Below are 23,936 nucleotides of genomic sequence, written 5' to 3'. Positions count from 1 at the left end.
TCTGCTGACAAGAACACTCATTGTCAGTCCACTCCAGGCCCAGATACCTTATTAATTACATATTCCTTATTAATTCCCCTTTCAACATTTTGGCACCTACAGTATCTGCCCGTAAGATAACTTGAAGTTTGAACTTCCACTGTTTCAGGTTTGCACCACTATCCCTCTATATACTGAAGTATAAGCAGACCAATCAAGTCTACAGGTTTGTGTTTACCAAGAGCATTTTTTTTTAATTCAGCATGAAATGTCTTTATTCATTTCCCAAACTCTATTGTAATTTTACTCTCTTGGGTGCTCCATTGTATTATCCCCTCTTCTACAACTCTTTATCTATCCCCTTGCAGCAATCTCCCCAGCTCCATCCTTGCAATAGAGACATAGGTTGGAGGGGCATTGTGCAGCCTATAAAGTATATTCCCTTAGGTAGGCAAGCATTCTCTCTCCAAATAGGTGTGTTTTCATGAACATCTTGATGAATTTCTCCAAGCTTTGCTATGTTGAATCAGTCATCTGTTCCCATCTTCAATGTTTTCTTTTGAAACAAAACAATGTCCAATACATCAATACGTCTTATTAGTAGGGATGCATTACAAAGTGCACCCTGTCAGTATATAGTCCAATACACACTGTCAGAGACAGGGAAACAACAGTATTGCATCACATCAAGCATTCAAACTAAGAAGTCTTGTGGTGTGCTGCACTGCATACAGTATGTACCAGTGAACAATGCCAAACAACAATGCAGGACTGAAGAACACAGTACACATGAATTAAAGCATCCAAACTAGCCAAATTATATATAGTATATTATGATTCAAGACCTGCTTCCAACAGTGGGTTCTCTGTCCTATAATGTTTTATATGAAGAACATATCCATTGCAATAGTTAAATTTTGTTTTCATGAACATGAAATTGCATTGCCTTACAAAGAAGAATATTGTACTTGTACTGATTGGTCCCATGCTATAAAATGTACCAGGGCTTTACTCAATTCTAAACCATTTAACCTCTTTGTAAAAATGGATCTAGCATTTCCATTCAAATGCTCATTAATTGACTTTACGGTTTGCTGCATTAAAAGTCAGAATATTTTTAACATTAAAAAAATGTATGTTTCATTAGAAGGAAAAAGTTCCTCAATGCTGAACTGAAGTAGTGCTCAGTGACCTAATGGTTGTTCAAATTAATGAATATGATCTCATATGAATGAATAGGACTGTCATAAGATCCCATGAGCAGCACTGGTGTACCACAGAAGAGCCACACAACATTTTGTATCTGTGTACCTTTAGGAAGGATACCTTCTGAAGGGACCACTTTTTAACAGTAAAAACACAGTAATGCACTGATGGATCTTTAATCATAGACAGCACAGGTTTTACTTCCTTAGAAATATGGAGACCAATAAAACAAAAAAATGATTTCTCATTAACAGAAAAAATGTTTCAAACAAGAAAAAGGAATTATTTAAAGACAGTTAATGATTCTCTTAATACACATTGGGGAAAAAAAGCAATTGCATCAGCAAAATGCATCTGAAATTATTGACTGTTTAAAATACGATTCCTTCCACTTAAATGAATGAAAAAGGGCAACAGGCAGTAAATGTCAAAGGTCATTAATGTACAAAGGAAAGAAGGAGCATAACCTAAAACCTAATATAAAATCCAATTGTAACCAACTCTATTACTGTAACTCAGTTCAAACACACAATTTGCATTGTGCTTTTGTGAAACAGAAAGATACACCATCACCAGCAATGTACTAATTGGCTTATGGATGTTATGAATTTAATAAATCCATTAAAATACATTTTAAATGAATAAAGTTGATTAAATTAACATATTTTTCAGTGCTAAACCATATGGCACAAATTTAGTTCTTATATCAGCTGGGAATCAAAGTTGAAATGACATTATTTTATATTTGTGCTCAAAATAGTCTCTTTATAAAGTTTTCTACAGGAAAAGAGGGAAACTGGTGATGAGATGCAACTTGTTCTTAGAAGCTTTTATCAGACATATTAAAAACCTCCCCAACTTGTTTTGCTGCTTTAAATAGTGAAATGAAATAATTTCTGCTGACTCATTCAGTAATTTATTAACAGTCTGAAGCATGACTGTAAAAATGATCTTCTAAATCATAAACTAACCTAATCAAATGGTCCCCTAGACATTTTGGCAGAATTATGTTTTTTTTTTTTAAGTTGTGTTTTCAAATCGGATTCCCCTTGGTCACTACAGCAATATAATTTAATGCACCATTTTGACAGCAGCTGTTATTTCCCTTCCTGGATCTAAATTGGGGATGGATTTATATGAATATTTTTCTGCCTGTTCTGTCTTGTACCCATTGTCTGCAGAGCTAAGCTCTGTCTCTTATGTGACCCTGTATAGGACTATAGTGAAATTCAAAATGGAAGACTAGAGGTTTTTTATTACTGGAGAAGTAAGATTGAGCTAAATGACTGTGTTAAGTTTATAAATTCAATATTTAAAATATACTGTATATACGAGTAGAACTACAACACAGAGGGTTTGAATATTCCATTCCACCCTTCTCTTTTTAAAACATTTATATGACATTGCATAGTTTTGAGTGCAATCTGAGCATGTTGAGATTTAGAAGAGGTTTATAGGTGCTCAGTGCTCACAATTGGTCAAGCACTGAATGACAAGGGAGACCAATGTACCATAACTCTATGTATGCACAAAGGGTTAAGTGGAGTTTGAGATACATAAAGTAAGAAAGAAACACTGATCAAATAACTTTCTTTTCAGATCTAGAATGTCTGTAATCTATTATTATAAAAAAGTATCACTGAGATTTTCGAATTCAGGGACTGTTTCAAATTGGTAAAAGCTGATTCCTTTATAGGAAGATTTGTACATTTTTCCAAATTTACAAAGATCTTGCTATAACATGACTCATTTATAAATAAAAAATCATATTATGAGGTGTTAGTGGGGCCAGCAGGGGGCGCTTACCCTGCGGTCCATGTGGGTCCTAATGCCCCAGTATAGTGATCGGGACACTATACTGTAAACATGACCGTCCTTTGGATGAGACGTAAAACCGAGGTCCTGACTCTCTGTGGTCATTAAAAATCCCAGGGCGTTTCTCGAAAAGAGTAGGGGTGTAACCCCGGCATCCTGGCTAAATTTTCCATTGGCCCTTTCCAATCATGGTCTCCTAATAATCCCCATCTATGAATTGCCTTCATTAATCTGCTCTCCTCCCCACTCATAGCTGATGTGTGGTGAGTGTTCTGGCGCACTATGGCTGCCGTCGCATCATTCTGGTGGATGCTGCACATTGGTGGTGGTGGAGGGGAGTCCCCATTACCTGTAAAGTGCTTTGAGTGGAGTGTCCAGAAAAGCGCTATATAAGTGTAAGCAATTATTATTATTACAGACAGAAATTTATGATTACTAATATTAACAATAATACTAGCTCCCTGCATTTGTAAAGCCCTTTTCATCACAAAGGGTCCTGAAACACTTTACATTTAGTAGAGGAGATCTACTAAATTCACCACTGAAGTGCAGCATATACTGTTCATGGTTGACACACAGCACTTATACCAGCACCTCCATTACAAATTTCACATTTGTAATCCTCTGAACAGGGTTTATTAGTGTAACAGAAGATGGCCCTACCCTGCTGGTAAAGCATGTGATCAGCCAGGACATGGCTCTTTGGCTCTTTGACTCTACTAGACTCGCAACTCACTATTTATTTTTCACTTTTACTTTTAACAGTGCACACTTGACCATTTATGTTTTCTCACTCAGTCACACCAACCCCCATCCCCCAAATACTTCACTCACTATCATTGGTAAAACACAACCTTCATCTCACAGTGGCCAGCCAGTGTCTCACACACTCTTAGTGTAGCTGCTGATACTTGAGTTTCATGTCTGGCCAGCCTGAAGTAGACAAACAACCCCTGCATCTACAGTCAAGAGAGATCCTTGCAGTACCACCTTCCAGTGCTTCAGCATAAAGTTCCTCAATCCAGTGGGTGGCACTTACAGTCAAGTCACCCTGCACAATCACACATGATTGCATGGATCTTTTCAAACTCACATAACCACCACACACAGTTTCACTGTCTAATATGTACTTACCCCGAACCATTCTCTACCCCTGCAATGGAGCCACTATTTGACTTGTTTTAGAAAACTGAGAAGTTCCCTTGAGCAAATGGTATGTTGGAGGCTTGATTAAGTTATCTCATATGAACTGCCAGCAGTGGAATAAAGTACTCTTTAGCAACGGGTCAAGGTTTTGTATTCAATACCCTAATATGTACTGGCAACTGTGGGAAAAAAACATGCAGAATGATGCAAAGGAACAAGTAATAGGTTTATGCAGAATGATGTGTTAATTAGTGTGCATGACAGACCAATCGATTCAAAGATTCAAGTGTAACGGTCTGGGCAGGAGTATCAGGTCACTATAGAACTTTATTCATAGCCCTTCATGGAAACCATAGTACAAAGCACTGCATTGATCAAGATCTGAGATCATGGTGGCTATCCTACCTGTAGCCTCATCCTGACATTATTCCAGGACAGCACACATCCTTGTTCTGCTTGCATAACAATGTCTTTATGATGCCTTGACAATTTGTGAGATAAGCAGGAGAGATATGTGGTATTTTGTGTTTAAAGACAAGTGAATATTCACATAATGTTCCAAGCTTTATAAGAAAAATGAGAAAGTCCAGCTTGCATTACTGCCAGTGGTGACCACACATACTACCAGTTTGTGAATTTCACACAAGATCGCCTGTTGATCAACTCTGCTGATAACTAATTTAACAAGCATGACACATTTACTTACCCAACCTACCTACAGCCACTTACATTGTGTGTCAAAACTCATTAAATCCACTTAATATGGAATATTAAATTGGAATCATGTAACTAAAGGGAAATTTTGGTTGCTGAAAATAAAAATACGTTTCTGAATGTAATTAACTATTATGAATTTAAACAATCTTTAACAAATCTGTCAGGTTTATTAACCTATTTCACACCCGCATATGAGTTCAGGAAGAGTGTGCCCAGCAGGTGTTGTGTTTAGATTACTGTTGGTATTCAAGTGAGCACGAGGAGTCTATTTCATAAAGACTGTAAACTGATAACTTTAGTAAATATGGATTTTTGGTTTCATGAAGCAAGATCAACTTCTTGTACTCAGTTATCTACAGTAGCTCTTAAACCCTGTGCACTGAAAAGTTTCAAACTATTGCATCACCATTTTTACTGAGAATGTGTCAGATATTAAACTGAGGAAGAGGGGCAGGTGATGGTAGCTTCATGTATTGTATTGGTACTGCATAAAAATAGTACAACATCTTTTTTTTATACAGCTAGGAAGTTGCTCATTCCAATCTTTTTAAATGTACCTTGCAAGAAGGGGTTGTAATTTATATATCTTTGAATTGCATGTTTTAGATTAAAAAGAATACAATGAAAAACTCCTAGAATTTGTATTTCTATTTGCTACTTTCTATAGCACATTGGTTGTGCAATTAAAGGTGGTTCAATTACTTTTTTAATTCTGAGATGGTGCTATTTAAAACAGAACAGAAAGCATTTCCTTCACAGGATGTACTGTAGTTTTAAAATTTAGGCCAGATGATTCAAATGCGTGAAAAAAGAATACAATCCCCGACATGCCACACACGTAAATCACATGAAGTGAAATCCACAGATAACCAGACACTACTGTACAGTACATAACTACAATATAATAAAGTTTATATATAAATACAGCATACTGTATATACTTCTTGAGGAAGCTCAGGTCCTTCAACGTGTTTAATGAGTTGCTTCACATGTTCTATCAGTCTGTTGTAGCCATTTTCTACGCGGTGGTGTGCTGGGGCTCTGGGATTAGAGCAGGGGATACTAACAGGTTGAACAAGTTTGCTTAAACAAAAAAGCAAGTTCTGTCATTGGGTCTGATCTATACCCTCTAGAGGTAGTGGCTGAGAGGAGAATGGTGTCCAAATTAATGACCATCATGGACAACATCTCCCATACCCTCTATGACATGCTTGTAGAAATGAAAAGCACATTCAATAATACAACCATGGTGTAGCAGGGAGTGCTACAGAAGGCCATTCTTGCCTCCTGGCATAAGACTCATCCACTGTATGTCTGGGTAGGGGCAACATTGACCTGGTTTGGGACTAAACCTGAATCCTCTCTTTACAACTGGTGTGAGATATACAGTATGTAAGTGGATTTGCAATCTATCTACTGTATAATTGTGTAATATATATCTATACTAGAGCAATATACCTGTGGACTGTGCAATACATATTTTTTGTGCACTATACATTCTGTTCAGTTTTGTTTATCCTGTATTATTATGTAGTTTTGTGCTGTGTTGATTGTGCCTGGCTGCTGTTGCACTGCAACTTCCCTCATGGGATTAATAAAGTATCTAGAGTAAAAATTGAATATTGTTTGGTTTTAAAGCCATTATAGTACAGTATGTTTAAACTACATTGTTTATAATCAAAATCTAAAATTAAATGATCTATTTCCTATTTACTTGTTACTTAAATTACGATTTAGACAAAATACAGATTATTTGAATGCCTATGTAAAGGTAAAAAAAACACATCACGTTCACAACTGAACTATAATAGTAAACTGTTTTTATATGTCCTACAGGAATTTTGCTTTGTAAAACAGCCCTACTTTTATTTGTAATATTAATTTAATGTTTAACATACTGTGTTATATAATGTTATTAATGTCAATATGGTATACAAATTAAATTTATTACTGAGGTAAGATTATACTCAAGGAGTTTGGCAGTGACTAGGAATCGAGCCGAGGCACTTCGCATGGCAGACCACAATTCAAATGTTAGACACGTGGCATGTTAAGGATTCACTATGCCACCTAGCAGTTTTACAGAGTAGTGCAGTCCTACTGTACATCAGATTATTTGAAAAAATAAAAAGGCGTTGGGAGGTATCTTTCAAAGTACCACAACATGTTTCTTACATAAACACCTCAAGCATTCTGAGTGGCTGTATTTCATTTTTGAATAATAAAATGTTAGTGCACTTCTTCTAGAATTCTTTTTTCTAATGAACCTCATGTATTAATTGTAATTACAAGTGATACATTTCTATTAATGATCACTATAAAAATTCACTTATGCCACATTTTCAAATATGATTTGGTGCAACTGATGCAGTTTAAAACAAGCCTCTTGACAATTATCCTGGGAATTTTAACCTGAAATTAATAAATTCTTAAGGTTTTATGGTACATTGGATTCATCTACAAAATTAAATACTTACGGGGAAAATAAAAAGAAAGGTCTACCTGTTCAGAATGTTTGAATCGTCTTTATGCTTCTATTTACATCTCCATAAAAATAAATCTTCTGCACTCACCATTATCTTCTGCATCTTTATTACTTCAAGATTTTGTAAAGTTATTTTTTTCAAAAATAAAATAGCAATAAAGTAATTAATAAAGGATAATGCTAGAATGAACATAAAGGATTTCACTCAAAACAAACAACTGTTAAACTGCATGTATGTTAAGATTTCATCAACTAGAAAGAAGCAAAAATAAAGATAAGACCACAATAAATATTTTGATCTAAGGAAAAGAGAAATTTTAAAAACAGGAAAACAGGCCACAGATATAGCTTAAATTTCTCATGACACACCTTACACCACACAATTCAACATCAATAGTGTTGACATCAAAGTTTTGATATTAGTCACAAAGGAACAAGAAAAGATATAGGACTACCTGATTAATTTGAATACTGAAAATAAATACTGATATGTAAAGTTATGGTACCAAAAACATAGGCACTTGGGTTAAAATTCAAACTCAGACAATATAATCAACATTTGTATTATAGCCTTATATACTGTAGCTTATATAGCCTTATATGGAGGGAGACGTGGGACACATCAATCAATGAGGAAAAGACAATCTAATATACATTGAAAGAAAGATTTAAAAAATATTATGATTTCTATTTGAAAATGTTTAAAAATTGTAAACTGTATTTAGACAGGAAACTATATTTATTGCACAATTTTGTCCTCACTAAGAAAAGCAAATACTGTAGTTCTAAAAAATCAACCTAAACCTATAAAACTGAAATTTAGCAGAGTCTAGGGTACACAGATGCATGGGGAGGGTTCTTCTCATTTAAACTTCAAATGCTGAAGTGTTGTTAAATAGACAACAGGTCATATCTCCTCATCAAACAAATCAAACAACAAGGTACAGTAACATTAAAACCATTGCAGTTAATTGTTCAAGTTATATTATGTGAACAAATTAAACAAGTAATGATTTAGAACACTACATTTTTTGGAGGCTACACTACTTGTTCAAAAAAAGCATGTCAATACAAAAATTATGAAAACATGAGTCCTAAACTTTAATAATGTTTAACATCTTAAGCTTAATTTTGTAAGGTTTTTGTAGAATTTTACACAAGGTACAAAAAGTAAACAGTTTGACTTCCTAGGAGGTGGCACAGTTTTTGGTTTCAATTCCAGAACTTCACTGCTATTTGCGTGGACTTTGTACAGTATGTGAGTTTCCTCTGGGATCTCCAATTTTCTCCCCCAGTCCAATGACATGGTGGTCAGTTAATAGGCTTCTGGGACAATTTGCCCTGGTGTGAATGTATGTATGTTTTTGCCTGTGTGTGCCTTAAGACGGACAGGCTACATAGGCCATCACTTTACAACTAGATTTTATTCCAAACAATAATGAGTTTAAACAAACTAAGACCTGTGACTGTGCTATACTGATGATACCTGATCTGTCACACATTCAAACCCTTTGGTTTCAGTTACAGTGATCGGTATATTAAAGTACTGTGCTAATAGTATCAAAATCCTTGGTTATCTGTGTGCTGGGGAGAGACTTCAAGTATTCCAGGTGCCGCCGAGCATCTTCCTGGTTGTGCCTCACATAGTAAACCACATAGCTGATGACCATGGCAAACCAGCCAAACATAGTGATGAACATAGCCACATCAGTAGTCTTGTGGTGAAAGTTGCAGAAGTTGATGCCAGAGTCAAGTACCTGGATCACGGGCTTTCCAGTGTGCTCCTCCTGCACGGAGGTGTGACAGCTGATCTCATTGACCGTCTCAGGGTCCAATTTGAGCTCCCTAAGCACCTCCTGCAGTGTGCACTCACAGTGCCAGGGATTGTTGGAGAGGCGGATTTTGGCCTTGAGCTTGGAGAAGGCCTCCTTGGGGACACTGCGGATGTGGTTGCTGGAGAGGTCCAGCAACCGAAGGCCCTCTGCCACCCCGTGGAAAGCCCCTGCCTCAATTACCTCAATGGCGTTCTTCGACAGGTCTAGCTCCTGCAGGCGGTAGAGGTCCTTGAAGGCTTGGTTAGGGATTCTAGTGATGCGGTTGGAGTCCAGCAGCAAAGACACGGTGTCTTCCGGCAAATCGGACGGGATTTTGTCCAGGTTGCGTGAGGTGCAGTGCACAGCCATCACGCCATTTTTTTCAGTGCAGAGGCAACCTCTGGGGCAAGCGAATGTAAGGGCAATGTGCATGAGCACTATGTACAGGCCCCTAAGGAGCATTGTGGAAGCTGCCCCAAAAATATTCCTGTGCATAACAGATACACCCATGTCCAGTCCAACTCCTGTGCTTCCACTAGGGTTTTACTGCTGTCATTTTCAACGTTTGTCAATGAGAAGTCATTCTGAATTAAACTGAATTTAAAATGGAAGGTATATGTAAGACAGCAATGTAGGCACACCAGAATAATACAAAAATTGTTTTGGTTCTTTTCTGTGAATTAAGCCATTTGCTCAACAACCTTTTCAGTATCCATCTCAGCCTGTTTTTCCTCAGATATATTTTAATGGGCACACCTGCAGGCATAAAACAAAGAGAACATCACTTCAGCTATGGCAGTGAAAAATTACTGACCTCTTTAACATTATGCTTTTCCATTTGCATTCTAATCCTTAAATGAGCTTAGATTCAACACTGCCAAATGGAGATGCTTTAAAGTAAGTAGACAACTCAGTTCTTTAAGGTTCTTTCTTGCAAAAAAGTGAAAACAAAATAAACTGGTCTAGAATTTGATAAATCAACGAGGCTCGTATTTAAATTGTGAATTGTGTTATGCTTATTTTGAGATTTCAATTGGCGTGGAAGAGTACAGTCCACAGTAAAAACGATTTCAGTAAAATCTTTAAAAATTATGGTATGATTTTTATTTTGTTGAGTTGCATGAGTATCATTTTATTAAGAGAGATGTTTTCTAAACACTTTAAGTGTCAGGTGAAGGTGCAGATTGGCTGCGATTTATGACATACAGCTCAACATCTTAACAAAGGCTTTCAAAAATTTCATTTAATCACAAAGTGAATGGAAATCTTGTTGAATGTTCAATTTGGAAATGCATATTCTATTTTAGCAGAAAAAATAAAAATGTACAGTATAAATACAGGAAAAATAAAAATACAGTATATCATATATAAAGAGCGTAAAGAAAAGGTGACAGTGAAACGCAATTGAACATTGTCTCACAAAAAGGTATGTGTTTTAAACATTAACAATAGAAGTTAAACTTTCCATCATGGTTGGTGATCATGAAAGGAAAGGGACCAAAACTGTAAAGGAGCAGGTGTACCTTACTATATGCAATGAACTTTTTCATAGTATTGTGGTGTTATTTTCAGAAGCCCAGATTTTAGCACAATCCAAATTAATGTATATAAAAATTGAATCTGTATATAAAAAATGTATATACATTATATTTGGATTGTAGCTCCCTCCTGTGGACTGCCATGATCCCACTACTATCCTAACATTACCTAGTTGTATGTAGCTTAATTTTATTTCAGAATAGCTTTAAAATGACTAACTGTATCTACTACAGCCACCAGTTTTAATTATGTAGCAGATTTATTTTAGGCATAATAAATGTCACTCCAGAAATGTAAAATTTCTGGTTTGCTGTCATAACACCACCGAATGTGTTCAGTGTCTGGCATTCACAGAAAACAGGTGCATATGTTGGATGGATGGATATCAAAAGTATCAAACAATAAAATGCTGAGTGCTAAAAGCTTTTAGAGGATTCCATGGACATCTGTGGTGATGAAAAAGAAGAGAAGTGTGGTGTGGGGGGGGGGCTGAGTATCCTACAGATAGTGCTGTTCTTTGGTGAACCGTCCCAATTTACACTGCTCCCAGCCTTGCAACAATTTGTCATCTCAGTGCAGGAAACGGTACCACACATGATCTTTTATATTCGATCTAGAATTCTTAGACAATTACTAGTTTTACCCAATGCGATAAACCACATTTTAAAAAAATATTAACTTTGTGTAAATAAAATTAATTTACAGGAAATATAATCCTCTTATTTTTTACGTTTCATTGAATACGTATTTTACCGTAATACTGTACACATCGCACCAGGTACAAGCATATTATTATTTTTTTTAAATAAGCATTTTTAAAGCAAATGAAATCATAGCAAAATCATACAGTATGCTAGGCTTTCATAATAGTATATTCTAGAGCTAATATCACGATTCATCTGCTGGTGATAAAACAATGGATTTAACGAAGAACAAATCAAATATGCAAAAGGAACTGTATTTGAGAAGATTTTAGCAGAAGAATTTTAAAATTATGCTTAATAATGTATATTTATTCCCTAAATTAAGAAGCTTAAAGTTGAAAAACAAACACACTAAGAGGGGAAAAACAGACCTCAAACGTTTCCCAAGCAATGCAAGTACAGTTGTGTAATTTAAACAACCAAAATTACACACGCAGAACTGTTTCGGTTCTTGCTACTGTAACTCAAGTTGGGTTTAGGCTACTCCTTTTGTTTCCCCTAAATTAAACTCAGGGATGAACAACCCCCGTCCCACAGTTTTTTTTTTTTCCATTTCGTCTCTTATAATAATTGTTTAATAGAACTCAAGAGTTTTAACTTTTTATAGCCCGTATTAGCTGCTAAATGAATGTATCGTACTTGTCAAATCCGCAGTACTCCGCCCTTGAGGACAGGAGTTCCATGTCTCTTATATATATATAAAAACAGACTTGATGGGGCTTAACATACGTTTGAAAATAAGAAACAGGTTATTTTGTTATTAACGATTATAAACTTGTTTATGTTTATTATTATATGACTTCGCTTAAATTAAAGTTCCAAAACACTGGAATCTATATTACACTCTAGCAATATGGTCCCGCAAACGACCACAGTTGTGACCAAGAGGGATGCAAATGAACTTAAAATAATATATTTCTGACAAAATAAATACATTTAAAAACAATCGTTTTGCTTACCCCGATGTCATCCTATCACCGAATCTTAAATTGTAATTTCTTAGGTGCTGTACTTAGACTGACTGGGTCTTTGTGATTTTGTCAACTTTTTACATTAAGTCAAATATTTACAGAATTACAAACTGCATCGCCGACGTTTATTGCCATGTTATAATATGTTCTATTCGGTTATTTAATTAATCCTTAAGCGTGAATTTACGTGAGGAAATAAGTAAGGTTAGCCAAGCTCGTATTTACTGACACCGTTTAGAGAATTAAAAGAGATAATTTCTAAAATGCAAATAAGAAAACACACTACAAGAAAATACCTTTAGGATTATATTTTGCTTACCGTAATGAAAACACCCATCGAAGAAGATCCACTTGTTCTTTTCTCACTTGTTGCTACTGAGATGGATACCTGTGATTTCCTTCTCTCGGTAGCGGAGAGGCGAATTCGAGGAATCCAACCTCTGTGGACTTCGTGCTGATTGGGCTGCTGCACGATCAAGTATCAATCCCTGCCAGCGCAGTGAGTCTCCTTTCAGAGAGACTGTTTTTCAAATGGTGATGAGCAGGACAGTATCTGAAACGCCACACATACGCACCCTAAGCCGTCACCATCACACACGCGATATACAGTAGGTTGAGTTCATAGGCGCATTTTGTATTTTAGTTCAACACAGGAGAGAATTAATAAAAAAAAAAACTAATATAAGTGAATACATCTCTTGAAATACAAAAAAAAGTGTATTGGTAAGTAAATTAGACAGAAAAAACAGAGAATCAAATACCAATCCTGTAGTTTTCAATAGAAACAATCACAGATACAAGTACAAGGGAAAATCTTAAAATATTACATTAATCACAAACCCCCACCCCACTCCCAAATAAAAGCTTGCTAAATATTCAGAGCAGGAATTAAACTGGTAGATAATCTATTTCTGACTTTAAAAGATTCTCATCTGTGCCAGCTTACTTTGGTTTACTTGTTTCCTTTTTATTTTAAGTCTGTAGCTCCCCCTAGAAGTGTCATATTCAAGTAACAAATTGGATATCTTATTTACAGACTAAACTACCTGATTTCTCTATACTGTATGTATTATCAAAATACTGAATGATGTATCGATACGGTATCACTTCAGTAAAGGCATGGGGAAAAACACATTTTGCATATTATTTAATTAGTATCGTGCTGGTTACTGCATTATATCTTGGGTTCCAATTAAGTTTGAATGTTCAGAATACAATTTTTGGTTACCTTTTATCTGCATTTTATTTATATAGGGTTAAGCCAGTATTACGTCATGTAAAGCAAGTTAAAATGAAAGCAGCATTTGAACCAAAATACATTAATTGTAACATGTAGTGACAAGACCTGTTATTTCACTTAGAATTAAGGCAAAAGATATAAGAGCATACGGACACTTACCACTAGATTCTTCAATAGCTTTATCCACAAGCAGTGCGATTGGCGAACACATTTAGCCATGCCCCTCAGACCATACCTACACCATCTACCTCAGTATGATTTCTTATTTATTGCACATCTCCAGTCATTGTTTACACGTCTGAATTGTTTACATTCAAACTGTTTACTTGTTTACTTGTACATTGTCTGCTGTTTGTTTGTATATTGTCTTGATGTACTGTCTGCACTTTGTGTTTTTACACTTGTTTTAACAATCGAGAGATTTTCTGTAAGTAAGAATTCCATTGTACCAGTACATGTACCGGTTACATATGGCAATAAAGTTCAAGTTCAAGTGTTATTAAAGATTTCTAATAATAATGTGTACCTTGCCCAGGCAGCTGGTGCTTCTCTCTAATGCAGAGGAATGTGGCTAAAGAGGCCCCTCTGATAAGACATCATAAAGCTGTATCAATGCTATCCATTTAGTGATAGCACAGATGGGCTCCAGCAAATCTCTAGGCTGGTTTCTTCTCAAAAACCACAGGTCAAACCATCCATCTCCTAAAGGACAGTCCACCAATTGGGGCTCTGCAGGGTGGGTACCAGAACCAAACCTGGTGACATCTCTGCCAATCACCATCATGCAATGTCACCTCAAATAAACTGGAACCCTGTTCGTTTTCGATGGTTAACCACAGGCTCTCCAATCTCTTTTTATCTAAACTGGCAATCTGACTTTTCCAACCATTTGACTGCAAGCAGTCTGAGTCAGGATTTAAATTTTTTCTCCAAGAAGCTAGGCTGAGAGAGCGTATACATTCAGTACACAGAATTCTGCCCAAGATATTCTCTCTGAAACAGAAGAAATCTTGTGCTCATGGACCCACTGTTAATTTCACATGATTAACGAAATTAGACAGTTGGCTTCTCAACAACAACAGAATGACAACCGCAATAAAAAATACACAAAATATGTACAATGCAAATACACAATGAGAGGAAACAGTAAATGGGGGGATGAATACAGTAGGAGCAAAGGGGTAAATAACAGAACCAGTTCAGTAAAGGGCTTCTAAAGCAGAAGGTTTTGAGTCTAGATTTGAAGGGGTTTAGGGAAGGTGACTCTCTGATATCTTTACAGATAGAGTTCCAGAGCTTTGGGGCATGACAGGAGAGAGGGCCTGTCACCCAAAGACTGTAAGCAGGCTAGGGGGACAGATAGAAGACCAGAATTAGAAGAGTGAAATTTGCGAGGTGTGGAGTAGGACAATAGCAGCTCAGACAAGTATTGAGGTGCAAAGCCATGCAGAGCCTTATAAGTGAGCATGAGGATTTTGAAGTCAATACATAACCCGATAGGAAACCAGTTGTCCAGGACAGGAGTAATGTAATCCCTTGTGCTAGACCTGGTTAGGATTCTGTCTGCCGAATTTTAGACATACTGGAGTTTGTTCAATGTCAATTTAGAAACCCCAGTGAGTAGACTGTTACAGTAGTGAATTCGGAAGGAGATAAATGTGTTGATCAGATTTTTAGCTACAGTTACCGATAACATAGGATGTAGTCTGGCAATGTTTCTGAGGCGAAAGAAAGATGTTTTGATAATATGTTGCACCTGTGGGTCAAATGTCAAGCTCGAGTCAAATATCAGCCCCAAAATGTTTCAATGTATACTGAAGTTCAAGTACAGTACCATCCACAGACAGCCACAGATAGGGTTACAACATTGGCTTTACAAAGTTGATAGGGGTGCCAGTAAGCATGACTTCAGTCTTCTCACAGTTTAGATGAAGGAAATTTTGAGTCATCCATGTTTTTATGTCAGAGATTCAGTTAAAGAGAATAGAGACAACCACATCAATGTCAGGTTTGGTATGGATGTAGATTTAAGTATCATCAGATAGTTGAGACCATGTGATCTTAAAAGCTAACCAAGTGAAAACATGTAAGTTCTGAAAGGTAGGGAGCCCAGTATAGAGCCCTGAGGAACACCAGACTCAGAATCAGAAGCTATTAGAAGATAGTTAGTGACTTTGACCTGAGCAGTTTCTGTGCTGTGAAGTTGTTGGAAGCCACATTGGAGTGGTTCAAAAAGGTTAATGGGGCAGAGAGATGTGAAACAGAATTAAAATAAAGAATGGGATCTAAGTAAAAATGTGGTGGATTTCACATGCAAAACAGTTTACTGATGGATCCAGAGTCAAGAAGAGATAAATTGGAGAGAAGGGAACCAGTAAAGTTGGGCAAGCAGGGAGGAGGTGTGGAACGGACATCCATTTTGGAGAGAATGTGATGCCAGATGTTGTCGATCTTGGAGCTAAAGAAATTTGTTGCAAAGTTGCAATGAGGCAGGTAATGTGGCAGGGAAGTTTAGCTTTAGCACTCTGCTGATGTGTCTAGGGTTGCTTTGGTTATTTTCAATGATGTCAGAGAAATAGCTGGATCAAGCAGATTTTAACGTTTCCTTAAATTCAAAGTAATCTTTCCAAGCCTGATAATGTACGTTTAGGCCAGAAAGATGCAACTTATGTTCAAGTTTCCAGGAGACTACCTTCATTGATCACAGATGGTCAGAGATAGATAAGATAAGTTCACTTGATTGGCCATATACAATTTCTTGTTTTAGCAATTTTTCTTTTCTCATACCCCAACTTAGCCACAGAGCCACCGCACTGATAAAAAGAGATGGTTTGAGTTTTTAAGAGGAGCAAAAGTCTCAAGGGTAGATAAAAGAGCACTATTAAGCAAATGTATTTTGTCCCTTAGAGCAGTGGTTCTCAAACTTTTTGGACCAAGTACCATCCTTAATCAAACCAAAACATCCAAGTACCACCTACAAGTCATCTTCTTATAGGAACCCCAGAAATTCTCAATGATCAACATGAGCGTTTGTGTGCGCACACATAATACATATTATAATAATAAACGTTATTTGATATAGTGCCTTTAAAGGTGGCTTCTCAAAGCCCTTTACAGAAAAAAACAGGAACAACAACACATAAAAATAAACAATAAAAAAGCAACATTTCAATGAGAGGGGTGAGCCCGTTTAGTCTAGCAAAGCAGATGTGAATTCATTTTTTAAGCCTTGATACAATTCACAACAGAGTCTAACAGATTTTAAATCATCAGGCATTTTCTTGACGGCAAAGGTCTCAGGGTGGATGTTGCAATGCATCCATTCATTTTCTAATTCGTGCAACTACACTGCTGTGTCGGCTTGTCATCGCTCTAGCACCATCTCTACAAACTCCGACATTTTATCCAGTCGATGCTATTCTCTTCGATAAATTCATTCAGAAGCTGAAATATGTGCTCTCCTGTAGTTCCTGTTGGTAGAGATTTACAGAACAGAAAGTTCTCATGGGACGTACCCTCAAACTCGCATCTAACGTAAATGAGCAAATTGGCCAAATCGACTACAGACTCATCTAATTGCAGTGAAAAGCATCTGCTCATCTTAACGCGCTCTACCAGTGTACTTTTGATATCATCCGCCATTTCAATAATTCTATGAGTGACTGTCTTTCAGAGGGGGCAGCAGGTTGAGCTGTTTAGCAGCTTTTTCTCCACACATAATACATGTCAGCTCTTTTGCCAAGGGTAAATAAGGTTCTTCAAAAATAGTGTGGGGCTCACCTGCTTTAGCAATCCGCAAGCTTGCATTTTTCCCCGTTTCAGGAGTCTGTCTCAGAAGTTAAAAGAAGTTTTTTTTTCATGCGCATGGGAGCAAAACACAAAGACAATCTGTTTATTTTTCTCAAATTAACCTAGAACAGTTCTTTATTTTTATTTTTTTCTGTTATCTATCACACTTTTCTGTGCTCACAAGATCACCAGCGTTCCTAGCACACATTTCTATGCATTCCTGTGTTTACACATTGGCATTCTTCCAAAATCACGCACATTCTCCTACCTCTCTATTTGCTGGAGATACATTTTTTTAAATACAATTTATCACTTACGTTCATAGCATGCATTCCTATAGAATGGTATAGGATTACATTGTAGCTCTGTGTCCACTTAAGTATTAGCGCACGCTGTATTGTAGTACGTAGGCTGCGTATTCGACATGTCTTAAAATAGAAAATATGAAAACCCATCCTGATTTTTCAGCACACACAACAAAGTTCCAGGGTCATATGGCATACCAGCTGGCGGCTCTCCCCGTACCACAGCTGGTACGTGTACCACAGTTTGAGAACCACTGCCCTAGAGGATCAGAGGTAGACAAACAAGATAAGGAGAATTCGTGAACCTTCTGTAGGCTGATCAACTGATTGTCAGTTGCGAAAACCTATGGAGCTTGAGGGGGAAGGGTTAGAAACAGGTATTTCCAGATTGAAGAGAATAACTAAGAGGTCAGAAAGGCCTAGATACTCCACCACAAAGTCATGCAGAAAGTCCCGGCAGACATCGTCTATGAACAAGGCCAAAGAGCTTAACTTTAGTCTCATCGGACCACAAAATTTTCATTCAAAAAGTTTCAGCTTTCATCACATGGCTTCTAGCAAACTCCAGGCATGACTAAATGTTGGCTGTTCTCAGGAGTGGCTTCCTTCTAGTCACTCTCCCAAAGAGGCCAAACCTGTGAAGTGCTGAAGAGATTGTTGATTGTCTGGACAGGTTTTCTCCCATTTCAGCCAAAGAGCTTTGCAATTCTGTCAGTGTTGTAGCTGGCCTCTTGATCACTTCTCCAACAATTGCCCTTGTCCAGTTGCTTAATTTAGTAGGACGGCCTGATCTTAGTAGTGTCTGGGTTGTGCCATGTTTTTTCCATTTTGTTACAATGGACTTCACAGTGCTCCTAGGAAGGTTCAAAGCTTTACCAATCTTTTTATAACCTTCTCCAGCTTTTTTCGTCCGAACAACTTCATTTCAGGCAGCTCCTTGGTCTTTATGACAGCAGGACAGGACTAGACTGATCTGATCTGCTGTTTTAGTTGTGAGACCTCAGTCAGTCATATTTATTGTGCAATCAAGCAATTGAACACAGGTGGATTCAAAATGAGCACAGGTGTACCTTGTTTACTTATTTAGTGTGATCTCTCAAGATAATTGAATACCTCACCCAATTTAGGTTGTTAAAACAAAGGGCGTGAATACTTATCAATTAAGTAATTTTCAGATTTTTATTTTTAATATAATTATGAAGACAACTAAATACTTTTTCATTTTAACATTATAGAGTATTACTTCTACAGGAGTGAAAAAAATCCTTTAAATTGACTTTGCTACACACCAGAACGAGAAATAATCAATGGGGGGTGAATACTTTCTGAAGGCACTGTATTTTACTGTATTTAAGCTACACTTTTAATGATTTCCCACTCTCCATACTATGCAACTAATCAAAATGATAGATTATACATTGCATTAAAAATTTCTAATCAAAATGGATGTTATTTTGTTATGTATGTTACGTGAAAAGAAATGGTAAGAGATAAGGAAAACATTGAGATTTTAGGCATTAAAATCAATGACGTTTTTATGTATCATAAATGCAAGCAGCACTGAGAGTCTTTGTGCATTATTGCATTTTTGTCTGGGAAAATGCAATAATTTTATAGATCTATAATAACAATGCTAAACTACCTGTATCCTGGTGCTGGCTTTTAAACTGGGCATTGGTGAATTAAATGGCAGAGTACTAATAAAATAGAAAACACTTTTGTAATGAGCTCTTTATCTCCTTCAACGTTATCTCCATTACAGCTGCAGTTAACTCCACAAAATATTAATCTGAAGCTTGTAAATCCTCATTTTAAATATTTTTTTAATGAAAAGGGAAGAGAGAAGAGAATTTTACCAAATCTATCAGAAAATGTTTGAATGAAATATGAATATACTGTGCCAAGCAGGCATCTCTCATTAAAGTCATTTGAATAATACTTAAGATAATTCACTTATGGACACAGATTTCACACAGTAGGTATACATTTATTATTGACAGATATAGTCATACAGATTATGAGAGGAATATTGGAGAACTATATTAATTTTATGAAATAATAGTAATAATACTAGTAGTAGTAGTAATAATAATAATAATAATAATAATAATAATAACATAAATAAAATTGTAATAGGTATCAACACTAACATTAAACATTTCAGGGAATTGGAATTTTGCACAGTTTTGATTACATGTTATTTATGTTATGTTATTACATGTTGCTGTTATTGCTATTGTGTTACTGTCTACTGTCTTATCTTCTGTCCTATTTATATACTGCACCTGAGTGACTAATGAGAAACACTTTTCATTATACTATGCACCTGTGTAAGTTTAATGACAATAAAGTTGAATTGAATTGAAATTAAAGAAACATGAACTGAAGTACTAGAATGTGACTGATTTTAAGTTTAAACAATACAACTGAAAAACAATTAGAAATGCAAATCATGACATGATTGTAATGTAATCAAACCCCCCAAAAAACAGCAACAATATCAAAAGAACACAGTAGTGGTAATGTTAATTTCCTTTCTAGAAAACACAGGAAATTCATACAGTATTTCCAAATAGCAGGGCTGCCACAATAGAATTTTGTTAACATTCTTGCTTTCCTTACTGTGTCTGTCTTTGTTCCCATTTAAAATTCAATACTTGCAACCATAGGAGATGCACAGTAGGTCTCCCAATATTGAGCTAGTTACCGAATGCTCAGTTAAATGGGAAGATCAGCAGACATAACAGTGTGTTATTATTGTACAGAATTAATTACTCAAACCTAGTTTCCAGAAAGGAGTAAGACAGTTTACAATATTTGCATTATATTACTTAATGAATTGAGTTATACTATTTTGAAAAGATTGGAGGTTGGTGGTGCGATGAAGTTATTAGTCAATGTTACAGCTTTAGCACCTGTGTTTAATCATGAATTTGACTTCAGATCAGCTTGGAATTACAGAAAAAAACCGTCTCAGTGTTTTAACAGGCATACAAATAACTGATTAAGGTTAAACTGCATTTTGATTAAAGACGCGCACAAATTGCAGCTGCACTGTTTAAAATACAGCTGGAACACTCAGTTATGTTTTTGAAATGTGACACTGCATTATAAGTGTGCATACAATCATAGATTATGCTCCTATTAGATGGGATTGGGGTTTGACAGGGCAATTTATTAGTGATACAGCAAATTTAAAACTTAAAATGAAAACACAAGGAAAAATTACACTAGTACAACAAGTTGGAAATACATAAATAAAATAAATCTATTGGTGATCCTAATTTACATTCTTCTGTAACCTCATAAGATCCACATAGTCTCACGGGTGTTGTACTAGACCTAATAAGTCTACTAAAATAATGAAAATTATGGCATTCATCTCTGAATTAGTTTTATTTAATTGAATTGAATTTATTTAATAGTACATTATTTAATTTATTAAGTTTATTTTTATATTTTCTGTCTTCACAATGACTTTTCCTAAGATCTTAATATTTCAAGAGGGCACAGGTTAATATTCATATTTTGCTTGACTTTAATTGGCCTGGAAAAAAATAGGATTTTATGCAATTACAAAAATCAGCAGTCAAATTCTTCAATTTAGAGGACAAAAGTCCCAGTGACCCTCCAAATAGCCTCTGGATTTTTTCAACAGTGCATGTTCTATTACTGTTTCGAAAGTATTTTGTTTTTATGTGTAAAGTGCAACATGAATAATTTAAAGGAGAAGTTCACGGAGCAAATAAAAGTCTTATCTCTAATTAGGTTCCCTTCTATCTTAAGGGCTTGAACCTTCAAAGCTCTTTGTAATATGTGTCACAGGAAATGTGGCTCATAGAACAATTAACCTTTTTTAGACTTTATTGCATTTGTATGTTCTCTCCCAGTGTTGACCAGGTGTCAACATTCAAGGCCTCAAGAATTGGGTGGATGTCTAGTTTATTTTACAGTCAAAACAATTATTTGCTAACTTTAGAAATTTGACATTGTAAGGGTTTCAGATTTTAATGGCAGGCTGCCTTTTTAGCTTGATAGGTTCCGTCCTTCTAGATACAGCCCACCTGCTAGTTTTAACTGGCCCTTTGCCATATTCCACTTTGTTTGGAGCTGTTTTTTCTTACATTTCATTATTTGTGCCATTAGATGGTGCACGAATGCTTTACCACAGCAAAGTGGTAAAGTGGAAAGGCTTCTACAGGAACTCTGGGGAGGCGCCTATGTCGGTCAGGGGCGTCTCAGGTATCACGAGTGAAATAAACATTTTATTCCGAGCAAAACCCACTGTTCGTGCCCACAGAATATACTGTATAAGAATGAGTCGCGCACTACCTAGCGGATATGAAGGTATTAGATTATGTCACATGACACTGGCCACAAGAGTCGGCAGTCTGTAAGCAGCGTACCAGTTGACCGTGGCTTCGGTGTTTCATGTTTCTATGAGTGGTCACTTTGTGAGTTTTTTGTTACTTGATCGCAATTGAGAGGTTTTTAAATATGAGTAAAAAACATGAACATGGAGCCTAGTTCTAAAGAGAAATGGAAACGCAAATACAGAAAGTAGGACGAACTGAATTTCCATTTCATGTGCACAATTGTGGACACTGAAGAATGTCCTCAGTGTGTTGTCTGCTTTAAAGTATTGGCTGCTGAGAGCATGCTCCCCAATAAATTGAAATGTCATTTGGAAACTGTTCACAGTAGTTTGATAAGTAAGCCCTGTGAGTATTTTTCACGCAAGTTAAATGAATGAACAGAAAGCTGCTTGTTCTAACCATAAAACAGTCCCCAGCAAAGTTCTTCTTTCATCATAAACAGTTGCGTACAGAGTAGCACAAAGCAAAACACCTCATACTATTGGAGTACCAGTGAATAAGCAACAGAGCTCTGTGAATTCTGCTACCTTTTGTAATTTCCTGCCTTTGTGAAGGGATGATTTCCGAGTGCGGTCAAGGGAGCTGTGAACAAGAAGTTTACTTAGATTGGGTGGTCAGTGGTAAGAGATAATTGGGAGGTCAGAAAAAAGGGAAATGATGGAGGGATTGTCCTGCAAAATAGTTTTTGTTAATAACGGACCTGGGGGTTGAATTGATGATCTTAGGGCTGTTTTTATCCCAGGGGAGGGCCCTAACATGGGTGGGGGATCCTCTGTTGATGAAAAAAGAATGGATTTTGAGTGCTTAGTTTTGGAAATCCATGTCGTCACTGCAGAGTCGACGTAGCCTGAGGAACTGTATAATAGGGAGAGAGTTTTTGGTGTGAATTGGGTGAAAAGAGCTGTACAGGAGATAGCTGTGTGAATCTGTGGGTTTGTAATAGACTGAGGTAGAGAATTGTGGATGGTTAATAGATAAATTTAGGTCTAGAAACTGAAGAGTGGTGGAAGATATGTATGTTAACTGTATATTTGAGGGATGGGTGAGAGTTAGTAAATTGATGCAGGAAGTGCTCTAGCTGGTCATTAGAGCATGTAGCAGCACCGATGCATTCATTGATGTATAGCTTGTAGAGGTCAGGGACAAAGCCAGTATAGGATGCAAAGAACCCAAATGACAAAAATATTGGCATAGCTAGGTCCCATCCTGGTGCCCATGGCGACTCCACTAACCTGCTGTTAAAAAGGGTTATTAAATGAGAATGCATTAAGTGTAAGAACCAATTCCACAATACGTACTAGAGTGTGAGTTGGTGGATTAAACTCTGTGCTTTTGTGTAGTATGTGCTTGAGAGCTGAAAAACCATCATGGTAGGGAATAATGGTGTAGAAAGATGTGATATCCATGGTAAAAATGTAGCATTCTGGACCCTGAAATTGAAAATCACTGAACAGTCAGAGAGCATAGTTAGTATCCTTGCTATATGAGGGAAGCATTGCAACCAGAGGTCTTATAAGGCTGTTGAGAAAAGCAGAAATGAGTGTGGTCGGATAATTGCATGCTGAGACAATGGAGCGTCCAAGGGTGTCGGATTTGTGGATTTTGGGAAGGAGATAGAATTGGGATACCTGGGGATGTTTGGAGATGGTTCGCCTTCTGAGGGAGCTTCTGGTTGCTGATAAGAAGAGAGATAGTGGATACCACTTCTTCTGGTAGTCAGTGGTAGGATCCTGTTGGAGAGGACGGTATGCAGAAGTATCAGTTAATTGTCTGGAGGCTTCTTTAATGTACAGGTCTTTTTGCCACACCACAACAGTTCCTCCTTTGACCACTGGTTTGATGACAATATC

At 36.6% G+C, this 23,936-nt stretch overlaps 1 protein-coding gene across 1 annotated transcript; it reads right to left on the bottom strand.

The window, feature by feature from the left end:
- Positions 1 to 7,590: 7,590 nt before the first annotated feature.
- On the bottom strand, positions 7,591 to 23,801 carry lrrc3 (leucine rich repeat containing 3). Its single transcript, XM_015359146.2, has 3 exons — positions 23,715 to 23,801; positions 12,696 to 12,929; positions 7,591 to 9,918 (listed from the first exon to the last, which is right to left on the bottom strand). The coding sequence occupies exon 3, from the start codon at positions 9,670 to 9,672 to the stop codon at positions 8,887 to 8,889; it is 786 nt and encodes a 261-aa protein (XP_015214632.1). The 5' UTR covers positions 9,673 to 9,918; positions 12,696 to 12,929; positions 23,715 to 23,801; the 3' UTR covers positions 7,591 to 8,886.
- Positions 23,802 to 23,936: the final 135 nt, after the last annotated feature.

Source organism: Lepisosteus oculatus, chromosome 12, assembly GCF_040954835.1.
Source record: "Lepisosteus oculatus isolate fLepOcu1 chromosome 12, fLepOcu1.hap2, whole genome shotgun sequence".
Taxonomy (NCBI): domain Eukaryota; kingdom Metazoa; phylum Chordata; class Actinopteri; order Semionotiformes; family Lepisosteidae; genus Lepisosteus; species Lepisosteus oculatus.
This window is presented reverse-complemented; position numbering and strand designations above follow the sequence as displayed.

What these genes read in the sequence shown, in the direction of transcription:
- lrrc3 (XM_015359146.2), bottom strand. Translation starts at nt 9,672, where the DNA reads ATGGGTGTATCTGTTATGCACAGGAATATTTTTGGGGCAGCTTCCACA.